Source organism: Crocodylus porosus, unplaced genomic scaffold (genome assembly GCF_001723895.1).
Source record: "Crocodylus porosus isolate Cpor-Errol unplaced genomic scaffold, CroPor_comp1, whole genome shotgun sequence".
NCBI classification, from domain to species: Eukaryota; Metazoa; Chordata; order Crocodylia; family Crocodylidae; genus Crocodylus; species Crocodylus porosus.
The window spans coordinates 20,828,185-20,842,753 of record NW_017728950.1 but is presented as its reverse complement, the minus strand read 5'-3'; the positions used below and the strand labels follow the sequence as shown (position 1 = coordinate 20,842,753).

Here is a 14,569-nt window from a genome sequence, read left to right as displayed (position 1 = left end):
TACCTGACGCATGGAAGAATCTGCAAGGCATTTCACTTTGATTTGTCATACCCTGAAAAACAAGCAATTTAGTATTTGTAGATCTGAAAGACAACAGAGAGTTTTGCAAGAGTTGCTAAATTTTCAGATGGGAATGGAGTCTTCCCTGTTGGTGTAAAACAAGAGTTGAATATAGTCTCCCATAGTAGCTCCTGATTCATGGTGGGAGCCTCTAGCACTGTGCTTCTCAAAGTATTTACTTGATTTCCTGCCCACAGTTGCTAAAAAGAAATAGGTGAACAAAATGATGAAAAAAATCCCAGTTCTCCTCAAAACTTTGTGAAGATTAAATGCCATTAACTTAATATGTACTAGAAGTTCTTGTTGTTCCAACTTTCAGATGAAGGGTTCACCTTCAACCCTCTCAAAATAGAAGTTTTTGTACAAACTCTACTCCATCTAGCTGCCAAGTCCTTCAGCCACTCCTTCAGTGCCCTCGCAAAGTAAGTAGATGTGTGTGTTTTTTCGTGTGTATGTGGCTTCTGGGTTTGTGAAACATATTTTGATTGAACCAGTGACATGCTTGGTGGAATAATGCTTCCATATAGCATTACATTCATACAGTAGATTGAGGAGACCTGGTAGGTGTTTACTGACAGGATGGTAATATGAATGGTATAGAAAAATTTTATTGTAGTCTACTTGTGCAAAGACTACTTGGAACAAGAGTTCTACACATTCTGAGATATGCCCCTTGACTTGTTGCTCACTTATAGTTGACAGCTGGTATTAAGTGCAGTGTCCCATAGATTGGTCTTGGGGCCAGTTTTGTTCAATATCTTCATTAACAAGCTGGAACATGGGTGGCTGGTGCCTTTTGAGTCGGGGGTGGGGGCATTTGCCTCCTGACACAAGTCAGCCACCAGGGAAGGGGGTCCCCCACAGCTGATCTCACTCACCAAAAAGCAGCTGCTTCTGGAAGTGGCGCAGCCACTTTTGCTGGCAGCCCCGCTCCCTGGCCGACGCTCGCAGTGGGGGGCACCGGCGCTTCTGCCTGCCCCCCTGTCCATTGCCTAAACAGGGAGTGCAGCCTGACAGGGGGTGCACCAGTGCTCTCAGGGGATGCACGTGCACCCCCTGTGCATCACCACTGAGCTGGAAGATGGGATGGACTGTACCCTCAGCAAGTTTGTGGATGACACCAGGCTCCAGGGAGTAGTAGGATATGCTGGAAGGTAGGGCTCGGATTCAGAGTGACCTAGACTAACTGGAAGATGAGTTTCAACAAGGACAGGTGCAAAATCCTGCATGTAGGACAGAAGAATCTCATACACCACTACATGCTTGGGACCAACTGGCTAAGTAGCAGCTCTGCAGAAAAGGACCTGGGGGTTACAGTGGACAAAAAGCTGGATATGAATCAACAGTGTGCCCTTGTTGACAAGAAGGCGAACAGCATACTGGGTTGTGTTACTAGGAGTTTTGCCAGCAGATCAAGGGAAGTAACTATCCCCCTCTATTCAGCACTGGTGAGGCCACATCTGGAGTACTGTGTCCAGTTTTGGGCCCCCCACTACAGAAAGCATGTAAACTAGTTGGAGAGAGTCCAGCAGAAGGCAATGAAAATGGTTAGGGGGCTGGGGCACATACTTCTGAGGAGAGCCTGAGGGAACTGGGTTTATTTAGTCTGCAGAAGAGAAGACTGAGGGGGGATTTAATAGCAGCCTTTAGCTACCTAAAGGGTGATTCCAAAGACAATGGGAGTCTAGACTGCTCAGTGGTGGCTGATGACAGAACAAAGAGCAATGGTCTCAAGTTGCAGCAAGGGAAGTTTAGGTTAGATATTAGGAAAACTCTTGCAATGAGGGTGGTGAAGCACTGGTGCATGTTACCTAGAGAGACGGTGGACTCTCCATCTGGAGATTTTTAAGGCCCAGCTCAACAAAGCCATGGCTGGAATGATCTTGCTTTGAGCAGGGGGTTAAACTAGATGACCTCCTGAGGTCCCTTCCAACCCTAGGTGTGGCTTGTTTCTCACTGAAAGCTCTTTTCTTACTCAAGAGCAACACAGACCAGACAAGGTGACAAAGATAAGTTTTTGAAAAACAGCATTCAGAGGAGGACATGTTTGCTCCTTATAGAAAACAGTAGCCAAATAATTTGTCCCCAAAAGCTTTTTTGTTTGGAAGGGGCAGATAGAAGAAGGCAAAGCACTGTCAGTCACTCCCTAGTGGAGACAGAAGACTTATCTGCATAATATTCTCCCCAGAAACAAAAAGGAGATTTGGAAGGTATAAAATCTTGTTCCTTAGAACAGGTTGGGAAATCCCTAGGGAAAAGGACAGTTTTTTTTATTGCCTCAGGTTCTGAGCTAGTAAAAAAAAGACTAGATGCCCCTGAACTTGGGGAATCCATCTAGAATTTAGCTGGGGCAAGCTGAGGGAATTTGAGTGGGCAGGACACTAGCCAAGAGATACATCTGCATGGAAATTGCTGGTTACAAGGGATTGTTCTGAGGCTATTTCTAGATGGAGAATCTGGTGAGATCTTGTATTTTCAACCTTTTATTTTCCTCTTATTTGTCTCTCAAACTATAGTTGTTTTGCCTTATACCTTTTATCTTTTCTTGTAATAAAACCTTTTTTCCTTTTGTCTGATTGGTGGTGGCAAGCATGATAAAGCATTTGATGCTTCAGACATTCCTCTTCCTTGGAACAGGGGGTAGGAATCTGGATCTGCTTTTTTTTTTGCAGACCCAGGGTGGATAACCACAAAGAGTGGCAGAGCTACCACTGCTGAAGCTGTGAATTTCTGCTTTGGGATTGAGGGAGACTAAGATTGGCTAGGGTTGAGTTACCCCAGGAGCAAGATCTTATCTATCCCCTAGGAGACACAGTAGAACATAGGAGAGAAACTTGAGTTCCTAGGTCATATCTTAGTAGTGCAGGGTTTATCACAATCTGGAAAGTTAAAATCCCCCATTAATACCATCTCATGCTTTTTAGATGATCTCATCATCTCCTTGGAGCGCCTTGTCCACCTCTTCCCAACTTGGTGGACTATAACAGACTCACGCCATAATATCACCACTATTCATTCCCTGTAAGCTGATTTGTTGTCTTATTCCCCATGGAACTAGGAACCATATTTTTGACATATGATATGATACCTCCTTTTTCCCCCAAACCTATTATTCTAAAACAGAGTATACCTCTCAATGTTATTTCAATCATGGCAGTTGTCCCAAGTTTTTGTAATACCAGTTAAGTCATAGGTTCATATTTGCAGACTATGACTTCCAGCTTACCCTGCTTCCTCCTTGTAGTCTTTGTATTTGTAAGTATGCATCTAAATACTTAGGCATTTTAACCTACTAATTTTTCCTTTGACATCTTTTTGCTGTTCTGGGGCTCTCTAGCTCTTCCCCAGAATTAAACTGCTTCTCCCAATTTAATTAGCATGAAAATTAGCTAAAGGAATTCTCCATCCAACCTTCGTTATGGCTTTGTACCATGTCCCACAGAAAAACTCAGAGAAGTGAAGCTTATCCTCCAGTATTATGTCTTAATCTCATTAGAAACTCCAGTGCAAAATGACTGTGCTCTACCAGACTCATGTTAGACTGTATTCTTTTGGTGTTAAAATGATGTTTTAAATATTCTGATTAATTCTTATATTTTAAAAGTTCCAGTTGGATCATAAGCTTAAGGCAAAGATGGTCTCCCATGCTCACCTCAGTTAAACACCCTGGTGCTCTGCCAGTTTATATATATTAATGTAATGGGTACACACCATGTTATATTAGTATAGTCTGAATTTGAAAAGCCTGAATATAACACACGATGACAAATCCAGTCAGAGTTTTGGGAAGCACCCAATAAGTAACTTGATTAATTCCACATTTCTTGGTTTTAATTTCATTTTGGATTGCTAATATTTTTTGTATTTAGTCTGGCAAAAACCACAGAGTTCTTCTTATGTGATGATATTTAAGAGAAATGAGCCCAGCACCGTATCTTACAGCTTCATCTCTTTCTCAGAAGTGGCCTGAGAATATTTACACAAAGCCAGTAGTAGAGAGATGTTCACAGTGCCCCAGATAAGTGATCAGAGGCACTTGCCACAACTCATCTTAAAATGTGCTTATTTCCCTTAGTTTTAGATTTACCTGCTCCCCAGTGCCCAGTAGCACCTGCTCCTGCTTCAGTGTTCCAGCAGTGCACTGTGCTGGTGATACCACAGCTACCTGGGAACCATTACAAAATGGGGTAGGTCAGTGGTACATTTCTTTACTATATAGCATGGTTTTGCCAGTCTCTTACAGTCCAAAAATTATGACCCATCTTTAAAACCATGCCATAGAGTATGGAAAAACCCTCTTGTGACCTGCTGTTGGCTGGCTCCCTTTGTGAGATCACAAGCACAGCATACATTGGGACATCTCAGAGCAGGAGCAGCTAACAAGTAGGTAAACTTTAAACAGATGTGTGCTTAATATCTAATGTCTCCCCTTCCCTTCCCTCCCCTCTTCCCTAAGTGTATCTATCCCCTTATGAAGAAACATTTCAGCTTTTATGTTTTCTACTCCAAGCATTGAAAACGTTCTTGAAATCTTTGTTTGCTCAAAATTTATCATGATTTCTTAACGCATTCTTTAGCTATGTTCATGTAAGGTATGCTGTGATCTGTGTCCAGCTGTTTCTGAATCAGTTTTTTTCTCTCTTGAACTGTCATGGAAACATGAAAGTTGGTTATATAAAGTTGTACTGCTCTTTAAATGTAGAAAGGTGCACTGAGCTACATAAAATGTGCATTTGTCTCTTGGTTGAAGAATTGCATTACTATAACAAATGGCGAGCCCCTGACTTGCCGTTGATCATAGACTTTATTGTTAGTGCCCTGTTACCTTCATTGGCATACCTGGTCACTACTGATTGCATATTAGGGCCTAAAAGTAATTTATATCTGCATAACTAACTTCTTCTGTGAACACTTCGCAGTTGCCTTAACTCAGTTGAATTCCCACCTCTTCATTGCTTTAGAGTAGATTGGATCATACCCTGAGCATTGCTGTCTATTGACCAAAAGCAGATATTTACTGAACTAGTTAAACTGCTGTCTGTGCACCTGCTGATTGCTTTTATCTGTTGTAACAAGGTTTCATGAAGTCTTCAAAACGCTTGCTGAAAGTGATGAGGGGAAGCTCCATGTCCTAAGGGTTATGTACGAGGTGTGGAAGAACCATCCACAGGTAAGAAAGCTGGCTTCAAATAGGTGATGGATTTTTCATTCACCAAGTGACCACTGAGAAGCACCAGAACTCAACTGCGTTTGTTCTCCCTCAAAAAGAATGAGCGCTTGTTTGCTCCAAATGTATTTGAGAGAATTTGTAATTCCCTTATTGGTGTTTCTAACCTCATAAAAGATGCAAATTTTATCCATTTCTAATTAAGCTAGCAGTTCCTTATTGGAATTTGTTTCAACCTCAGAATAAAGAAATGGCCAGTCTGGCTTCGACTTTCAGTTTCTAAATGCATTACTTGAACTGCAAATACCATAATGTCTCTTTGCTGAAATGTCTCTTTGTTTGTAGTGAAGGTTGCTTGTAGCAGAATCATTTTTCCCAGGATCTGAGATTTTATAAAAACTTGTCTTATATTTCAAAGTGAAAAATGGAAATCTAGGCTACTTAAATCTTGCTCAGATCACAGACATTAATGTAAATTTAAAAAAAAGAGAGGGATTATGGAATATTTGGTCAGTGTTGGATACAGAAGAATGTATAAAAGGTTTGTACAAAATCTTGGCCTCCAAGCACAAGTTAGTTGACATAAGTTTGTTGGGTTAGTTTGAATAAATAATTGCCTGAAACCTGAAGCGAAAATGCCAATACCTTGAATAGCTTTTAATTTTTCTCCATTGGTTGATTTAACAAATGATTGGATCAAAAGTGGAATAATTCTCAGTTGAAAGAATTCATAGGCATAGTTTCTAGAAACTTTGGTTAGTTGTCTGCAGAAAGCCTTATCTACCTCATCCTCCTGGTCAGGTGGTCTATAGCAGACACGCACCACAATGGTCACCCTTGTTGCTCTTGCTCTCCTCTCTAACCTTAACCCAGAAACTTTCAACAGGCCTATCTCCAGTGTCATACTGGAGCTCTGAGCAATTGTACATCTCTTTTACATACAATACAATTCTTCCTCCTCTCCTCCCCTGCCTGTCCTTCCTGAACACTTTGTTCCTGTCAATGTCAGTGCTCCAGTCATGAGAGCTATCCCAACAAGTCTTTGTTATTCCAACTACGTCATAGTTCCTTGACTGTGTAAGGACTTCCAGTTCTTCCTGCTTGTTTTCCCAGGCTCCCTGTGTTTGTGTGTGCAGACACCAGAAGACCAAAAAGAAATGTCAAAGGAAAAATTAGTAGGTCAAAAATGCATAAGTAGTTAGATGCATACATACAAATACAAAGAGTACAGGGAGGAAGCAAGGTAAACTGGAAGTCATAGTCTGCAAAAATAAACCTATGACTTAACTGGTATTACAAAAACTTGGGACAACTCCCATGACTGAAATAACATTTAAAGTTCAAAGTTATGCGCTGTTTTAGAGGGCTAGGTTTGGGGGTCGGGTGGAGGAAGTATTGTGGCATATGACAAAAATATGGTTCCTAGTTCCATGGGGAAGACTACAACAAATCAGCATAGAGGGAAAGAATAGTGGTGATATTATGGTGGAAGCCTGTTATAGTCCACCAGGTCAGGAAGAGGTGGACAAGGCACTCCAAGGAGATGACGAGATCTTCTAAAAAGTATGAGATGGTATTAATGAGGTGTTTTAACTTTCCGAATTGTGACAAACTGCACTTGTAAGACATGACACATCCAGAATGATGGTGACACTATTTCTTCTGTATAATTGCTCTACTCTAATTTAAGGAGTAGGAGTCTGCCTGCATTATCTCCCTCTTCCAAATTGAATCTTGTTCTGTGAATGATGTAAAAAAAACCCCAAGTACTAGCTACCCAGTTCAGAGCAATTAGACTGAATTGACAGTGTGTGTAAAGGGCATTGGAACGCAGACTGACAAATCATTCTAGATTTCTGCAAACCTGTTGACAGCTAAATTATGAGGTTGAGGTTAAGACATTGAAATTAAGACATTGTCAGAAAAATGTCAGAATTTTTTTTTGAGTCTTTTTGTGCCACCGTAACTCAGCTGTTTTATGCAGGTGTATTATCATGTGGCCTTTGAGTATCACATTCCATCTTTTCCAGGAGACCCCTGTTTCACTTGGTAACAGAATGGAAAGTGTTCAGTGCGAGGCAGCTGTTCAATATTTTTGTTTTCATCCAGTTCTTACCCTGGTTTTCCCAAATGCCAGTTATCCAAAGCCTACGTTTAAATACATTAATTTCTCAGAGGCTTTTTCTGGGATATTAATCACCATGGTACTTCAGTACCTCACAGACCATTTGATACATATCTTTACTGCTGGCAGATGTGAACTGTGAAGGTAGTTGACCACTGGCTGCTGTTCTGGAGGATGCTATAATCCAAATAAGAGCCATTTTGAGGAGCTCCTCTGGCCTGTATTTTGCAGGTCAGGCTATGTGATCACAGAGATTCCTTCTGGTCTCATCTGAAGACAAATGCACTGAGAGTTCTGGTGTGGGAGACTAATTTTTGTTCTTTTTCACATTTCCTGTGTAACTAAGTCATAATATGCCATCTATATCCATCCCTACAATGAGCATTAGAGCACTTCCTCTCTCCAACAGTTGTGAGGATAACCATATTGTACTATATGAAAAGGAATAGGGGAATGTACTGTGATAGCTGAAGATGAGCCTTATTTTCCTGCATGTCAAGGCTGCCTTAACTATCAGAATTTAGGTGAGGGTCCTATACTATAGTCACCAGCCTCATGTCCCTCTGTTTCCAGGAGGAGCGTGAAGGGTCAGACCAGGAAGGGTTACAACAAAACCAGGCACTCCTGCCTACTTTAGGCTTATCTGGCTATGTACAAGGCAGGTGAGGCGGTTCCACTACTGTGGCAGCACCTGTGTTGTCATCCCTGAAAGGGTCTTGGGGCACCCCAGTTGAGAACCATTGCTTTAAGAGAAGCTGGTTCCCCTGTGTAGTGCAGTATGAAAGCTGTCACTGATGATTGCTGGTAAGTCATGAGAAAAGCCATAACTGATGGTACTTCTTACCAGCTGTTTGTTGCAATGAGCAAGAACTTGTTACAGTAGTAGTTTCACCATTCCTGTAATATGACAAACAGAAGGATTTTTTCCTTTTCTCCCGTGATGCAGATGATTGCTGTGCTTGTTGACAAGATGATCCGAACACAGATTGTCGACTGCGCTGCAGTAGCAAACTGGATCTTCTCTTCAGAGCTTGCTCATGATTTTACTAGGTAATAAAGTAAAATACTTTCTTTTGAAATTTCATTGCGGTTGTTTTTTCTGGAAGTAGCTTATTTTAAAAAAATAAAATAAAAGTAGCCAACTGTTGTTCCTCTGGATCACAATGTACATGTAAGAGGGCTAGTCATGTGCCTGATGAATCTACTTGTACCAAGTCCTGCAGCCATTGCACCGAGTCCTTCTATGCATATGTCCGGACAAGATATGGGAAAGTGGAGGCTGCTCAAGACCTACAGTCCCCACTTTAGACCATTGAGACAGAATCCAAAGGCCAGACTGAGTCCAGATGTTCAGCGTCTCAATGGTTATAGCTTGTTCCAGAGAGCAACAGAGAAGAACTGCTGCTGACTGCCTGACACCTCAGTGAGGGCATGTTTCTGTCAGGGTGATGTCCCGTAGCCTTTCTTTAACCAAAGAGTACAAACAAAGCAGTGGGGGGGGCTAAGGTTTTGAAGCATGCTACTCTCACCTTACTCTGGAGGTTGAAACATTGTAGTATTTTATAGGAGCTACCCTGCCACAAGTAGCCCTACCACATTGCCACCAGGCCTTCCAGTCAGATGTAATTTACAGTCATACTAGGAACTATTTAATGCAGTTTATGGTCGTACCCAGAACCACGTAATGTACTAAAGCATGGTGAACCAAGTGAAAAGAGCTATCATGCTCTGTATGCAGCCTGCCTGTTGTCAGTGCTTGCAGGGGGGGAAGACCGTGAACTGTATTCCATGACCGGGAATTCATAGCCCAGCTTTTTTCAGTGAATTCCAAATGGCTTGTATTTCTGTGTTTTAAGCAAAAGTAATGAGAATCAGTCATGATTTAATTATAAAAAATATGTATTATATTTTTCTTTTTATATAAGGTTATCCTGTCCCAAAATTCAGTAGCCACAAATGGGTGTGTGGGTATCGGATAAGAAAGGTAGGACTCCTAGGTCCAAAACTTCTGTGGGCAGTATTGCATTTTGCTGCCCCACCCCCATCCTCCAAAAAGATGCTTAACGTTCTCCAACTGAAGCTATATTAGGTTGATAGAAAGGGGAAGGATCCATCTAGTGTGGCTTTCAGAAAGCTACAGGTACAGCTTTGTGGAAAGAAAATCTCTGTAGCCATAATAAAAGCTGTACAGCTGTTTGTATAGTTCCTAGTACAATTGGATTTGGACCCATGACCAGAGCTATAGCTGCTGCTACAATACAAGTAGTGATTTTTAAGTTGAGGAGTGGTAGGGAAATGGCTGATGCATGTCAATTTGAAGTTTGCAGCACAGGTGGTCCACATTTAACTTTCTGGTAACAGCAGATACCATTCTCGTTACTGTTTTTTTTAAGTTCTACTTAAATTTTAATAAGGGAAATATTTGCAAGCTAATGATATTTATTTACTTTTTTCAAGACCTTTTCATCAGTTCTTAGGCATAAGTCCTCCAAATTGTTTAAAAGAAAACTTAAAACATTGCAAAGTAATGGCATAATGAAGAAGCTCTGGTACCTTGACAGCTCAGCCTAATTTGCCTGAAATAAACCTAAACCGAGGGTGGTATAGGTACACATGCCTTGGTGGATGTGGCTCATGCATTCCAGAATGATTCCAATAGATCAAAGTATAGGAAAGTTTTGAGTTTGTATGGCTTCCTGTTACAGACACAGACCTGTAATCAATCTAAATATTGAGTATTCTTTCTTCAATTAATGTCTCCACTCCAGTGCATAATTAAATCAACTTGGGTTATAGTTGGAAGGCTTTTTAAATTCTTACATCTATGGAATCAGTCCACTTATTAAAATAAGTCCTTGTAAAATTGGAAACTTGAACAGTTGCTGGCTGTCAGTCTAAGAGAGAAAATTGAGCCAGTTTTTTGGTGTGATTTTTTTTTTTTTTCCTTCTTCTCTGCCTTTGTTTAGTTTGCAGTTTGTTGGATATTCAAATTTTACTATGTGGTTATAATTGCTTTTTTTGTCAGGTTCTATATCTGGGAAATCTTACACTCTACAATTCGTAAGATGAACAAGCATGTTCTCAAGATCCAAAAGGAACTAGAGGAGACCAAAGCAAGATTAGCCAGACAGCACAAACGAGTATGTAACGTATATGTTTTATAAATGTGCTATCTGCATATCAACTATTTACACAGTTCAAATTATATCATACTTTACTGGGGTGACAGGTACATAACCTGGTATAAGACCTGCTCTGTGAGGCCCAGAATAAAGATGCTGTCAAGAAACATGTCATTCTTTACAGAAAACTGCCCATCTTTAACACTTTAACCACGAGTCTGACCTCAATTTTGAGAGAGATTATGGAGCAGGCAATCAAGGGGCACCTATACGCATGGCAGACATCTGCTTTGCCATTAATCAAGTCTTCTGGAGCTTGCTAATTAACACACTTCAGCAGTCTCTGTGTCACATCTGTTCAGTGTCCCCATGTTTCAAAATGACTGCAGGGGTGCTTTAACTTAAAGCACTAATTGCCATTTTAAAGCGTGCAGCGCTGAATACATGACGCTGTGGGCGCTGTAATTGGAGTGGCTCTCAGCTGCTTTAATTTAAAGCACACACCCTTCCACCCTGGAGCACATGTATAGACATCCAAGGTGCATTTATACAAATACCTTTTCGTGCTATGATGTGCCAGAGATCTGACGCATTGCAGCAGACTTGATTAATCTGCACGCAAGTTGACCCACATGCAGTTGTACAAGCAGCAAAATGCACTTCAGTGCACAGACAATGGTGGCGGTGCGCTTTTGAACTAAAACACCTTTGATATATTTTAGTTCAAAAGCACACTGCTGCCATTTTCTCAGTGCTGAGGCACATTTCGTTGTTTATACAAATGCATGTGGCCAGTGCTGCGGTGCAATCAAATGCCCAAGGAGTCTATTTCTGAATGAGAAGAAAGTGAAAGAAATGCGTCAATTTGAGAATGAGTTATGCATAACCAACTGAATTGTCTTCTGTAACAAAATGACAGGCTTTGTGGGTGGGAAGAGAATAGTGGATGCGATGTACCTTGACTTTGCTGGCTCCCATGACCTTAATAAGCTAAGGAAATGCAGACTATATGAAAGTACCGTAAGGCAGTTATACATCTGATAGTATTCAACAATTAATCATTAGTGAGATGATAGCAGGGTGGATTTGATTTAAATTGAGCCAAGGTGAGGGCATGGTCAGTTAGTAACCATGCCATTGTGTGGAATACCTAAACTAAGTCTTGTAGGTTTTGGCATATGTGGGACTCTAAAGATTTCACTATTGCCTGCTGAGTTCCAGCAGCCCCCATGATATTTATTTATGCTCTTCACTTGCATTCATCAGCAGTTGATGGATGCAGGTTAGTGCCAAAATCTTCATCTGTCCCTGTAACTCAGGGACAGGCAATTATTTGGGCCCGTAGGCCACACAGGCAGTTCTGGGGACCTATTGCGGACTGATCAGCATTCTTCCCCTCCCCCCGGTGCAACAGCCAGGAGTACCCTGCAACTTCTCCCTGCACACAGCCCCAGCTCTTCCTGCACCTGCTCTGGATTCACCGCAGCCAGAGCAAGCCTGCCCTGTGCCTGCTCCAGACTGCCTGTCCACACTGAGCAGCAGCCAAGCAGAAGCTGCTGATCAGAGCAAGGGAAAAGCAGCCCCTCTCCTTCACTGCTGCTGGGCCCTTCTTGCTGCAGCCACCTGGAGTCTGTGCCCAGGCTGACCTGCAGCTCCTCTCCATCACCATCACTGCCACCTCTGGGTCACCCAGTGTGGCAGCAGTGGCACTGGAGAGAAGTTGCAGGGAAGCCCAAGCATGGGCTCTGGGCAGCTGCAGCAAGAAGGACCCAGCAGTGGCAAGGAGGGAGGGGCCTCTTTTTCCCCACCCCACGCTGAGCAGCAGCTTCTACGTGGCCACCACCACTGCTGCTTAGCATGGGCGAGCAAGTCCAAAGCCGGTGTGGGACAGGCCCGGGTTGGGCCTGTACACAAACCCCAGCCAGTGCCACAGGGCTGGGGCTAGCAGCAGCCAGGAGGAGCCACTGCTGCCTGGACTGCCTACAAAGGCAGTCCAGTTGCAGAGCTCTCTCAGCTCTGCTGCATGCCCAGGGGGTGGCAGAATGGTGCCTGGGCCAAGTGGGACTGAGGGATCTACCAGAGGCCAGAAAAAGTCCCTCGACAGACCATGTTTTGTCCACCCCTGCTGTAACTCCTCCCTTTGCAAATCTGACCAGTATTCCATAACGATCAAATGAATGTGTGTTTATCAGCTGAGACAAAACTTCTTCGCTTTTCTAAAAGTCTGTCCCCATGTCCAGCTTAATGGCTGCCTACTGTGCTAATGTTTCCTGATGATAATGTACATAGACCTACCTTCGTCAGACATCCACAATGGATGTATGTATGCTCATCTCATTGCAGTGAACTCCTACTCTGAAAAGTGAAGCTTCTTTAAGCCTACCATATATCTTCTGGTCCCTAGGCATTTTTCTCTCCTAATAGTGGTAACTTAAGCTTTGTGGCTTATCTTGAGCCACTCTACCTTTCCAAATGTATTTTTTTCCTTACAAGCCCCTATTAAAGTTAAAATGCTGTTTAAAAAGCAAAAATCCCAAATAACCCCATCAATACCACTCAAAATATTATAATGCAGTAGACTGATCCATTTATGTTGACTGCAAGCAAGCGTGCATGTCTACCTGTCTTGCCAAGGAATGTTAACAAGTCTAGTCACATTCTGTATGTCACTCGTCACTCCTAGCGAGACAGCGATGATGATGACTATGATGATGACCGAAGCAGTGACAGGGAGGATGGACCATTGGAAGAGCAAATAGAACGCTTGCAAGAAAAAGTGGAGTCTGCTCAGAGCGAGCAAAAGAATCTCTTCCTTGTTATATTCCAGGTAATGGTGTGATGGATTTCCTCCTCTAATAGCTTGCAGGCTTTGAGGTAGCTTAAGTGCATACTACCACTGTGCAGTGTCAGCCCTATTGCAGGCATTTGAGGGTGGGAGAGGAAGCCAGGGGCGGGAGCGTGGAGGAGGGATAGATAAGTTTGCTATGGAAGTTACTAATACAGTTCTAACACTCCTGCAAACAACTTAACAGATTCTCTTAGACAAGACTTGCCTAGCTTTAGCCAAAAGAGTCCTTGTTTGTTTGGGAAACTTGTCTGAATGGAGGTAATATGTTTTATGATACTAATACAAAGGTAATGAATACCATCCAATGGGTTGTCTTGTGTTTGCATGAAGCGTTAATATCTGTCTGATGTAACTTTCTTTTGCTTGACAAGACATGCTTGAACCAGTATTTCATTAATATTGTTCTTTTTTTGTAGCGTTTCATTATGTTGTTAACTGAGCATTTAGTGCGATGCGAAACTGGTGGGATTGATGTCGTTACACCCTGGTACAAGAGCTGTATAGAGAGGCTGCAGCAGATCTTCTTGCAGGTTGGTTTTGGTAAATCATTTAGAGAAGTCTTAAATGGCCACTAGAAAAAGCTGTGGGTGATTTCTCAGAACTGATTGCATTCTCCCAGCCCTGTCAGCCTTCTTGAATTAAAACACATTAAGGGGTCTGGTGATTAATTTGGAAGGTTGGAGGTATATCCCCTAGTTCTAGTCCTGTGACATTTGGACAGCAGTTCCCAAGCTCATCCACTTATCACCTTTTGGCTCTTTGTGGAAGATGTTAGCAGGATTTTTGGCTGCAGGCACTCCAGTGTCAAAAATAAAAATAAATAAGTAAATAATAGAAGACGTAATATTTATTTGTCAGTTTTAGTACAAATTAACCAATAAATTCTAGCTTTTCCTTTTTAACTGGAGTGTATATGCTGTTATGACTAGTTAATACTGATTGTTTTTGTGACTGCCAACCAGTGAGGACTGGGCCATGTCTACACTTAGCTGCTCCTGCCACCGGATATTCCGGTAGCAGATAGCAGCCATAAAAAGAGAAATGACCAAAGCACATGCACAACTTCTGCCAGCTTTGCACAGCTGCTACCGGAACTCTGTGGTTCCAGTTTACTAGCTGTGCTGGCAGGGTATGAAGTGCAGCCTGGCTAGGCAAGGCTGTTAAAGGAACTGTAGCAGGTGGCAGAAAGCATGGGTGTCTGTATCTGCCTTCTGTTCAGTACTGGATGGTAGACGACTTCAGTCAGT

The 14,569-nt window shown here is 42.3% G+C and overlaps 1 protein-coding gene across 1 annotated transcript in view; it reads left to right on the top strand.

Moving 5' to 3' along the window:
- NCBP1 (nuclear cap binding protein subunit 1) overlaps positions 1–14,569 on the top strand; it is a 54,054-nt gene that overhangs the window by 36,382 nt on the left and 3,103 nt on the right. Inside the window, exons 17-22 of the mRNA XM_019555226.1 lie at positions 380–482; positions 5,137–5,230; positions 8,299–8,402; positions 10,378–10,492; positions 13,158–13,301; positions 13,739–13,852. Coding sequence (XP_019410771.1) covers positions 380–482; positions 5,137–5,230; positions 8,299–8,402; positions 10,378–10,492; positions 13,158–13,301; positions 13,739–13,852 — 674 coding nt within the window. The remainder of the gene's footprint in view (positions 1–379; positions 483–5,136; positions 5,231–8,298; positions 8,403–10,377; positions 10,493–13,157; positions 13,302–13,738; positions 13,853–14,569) is intronic.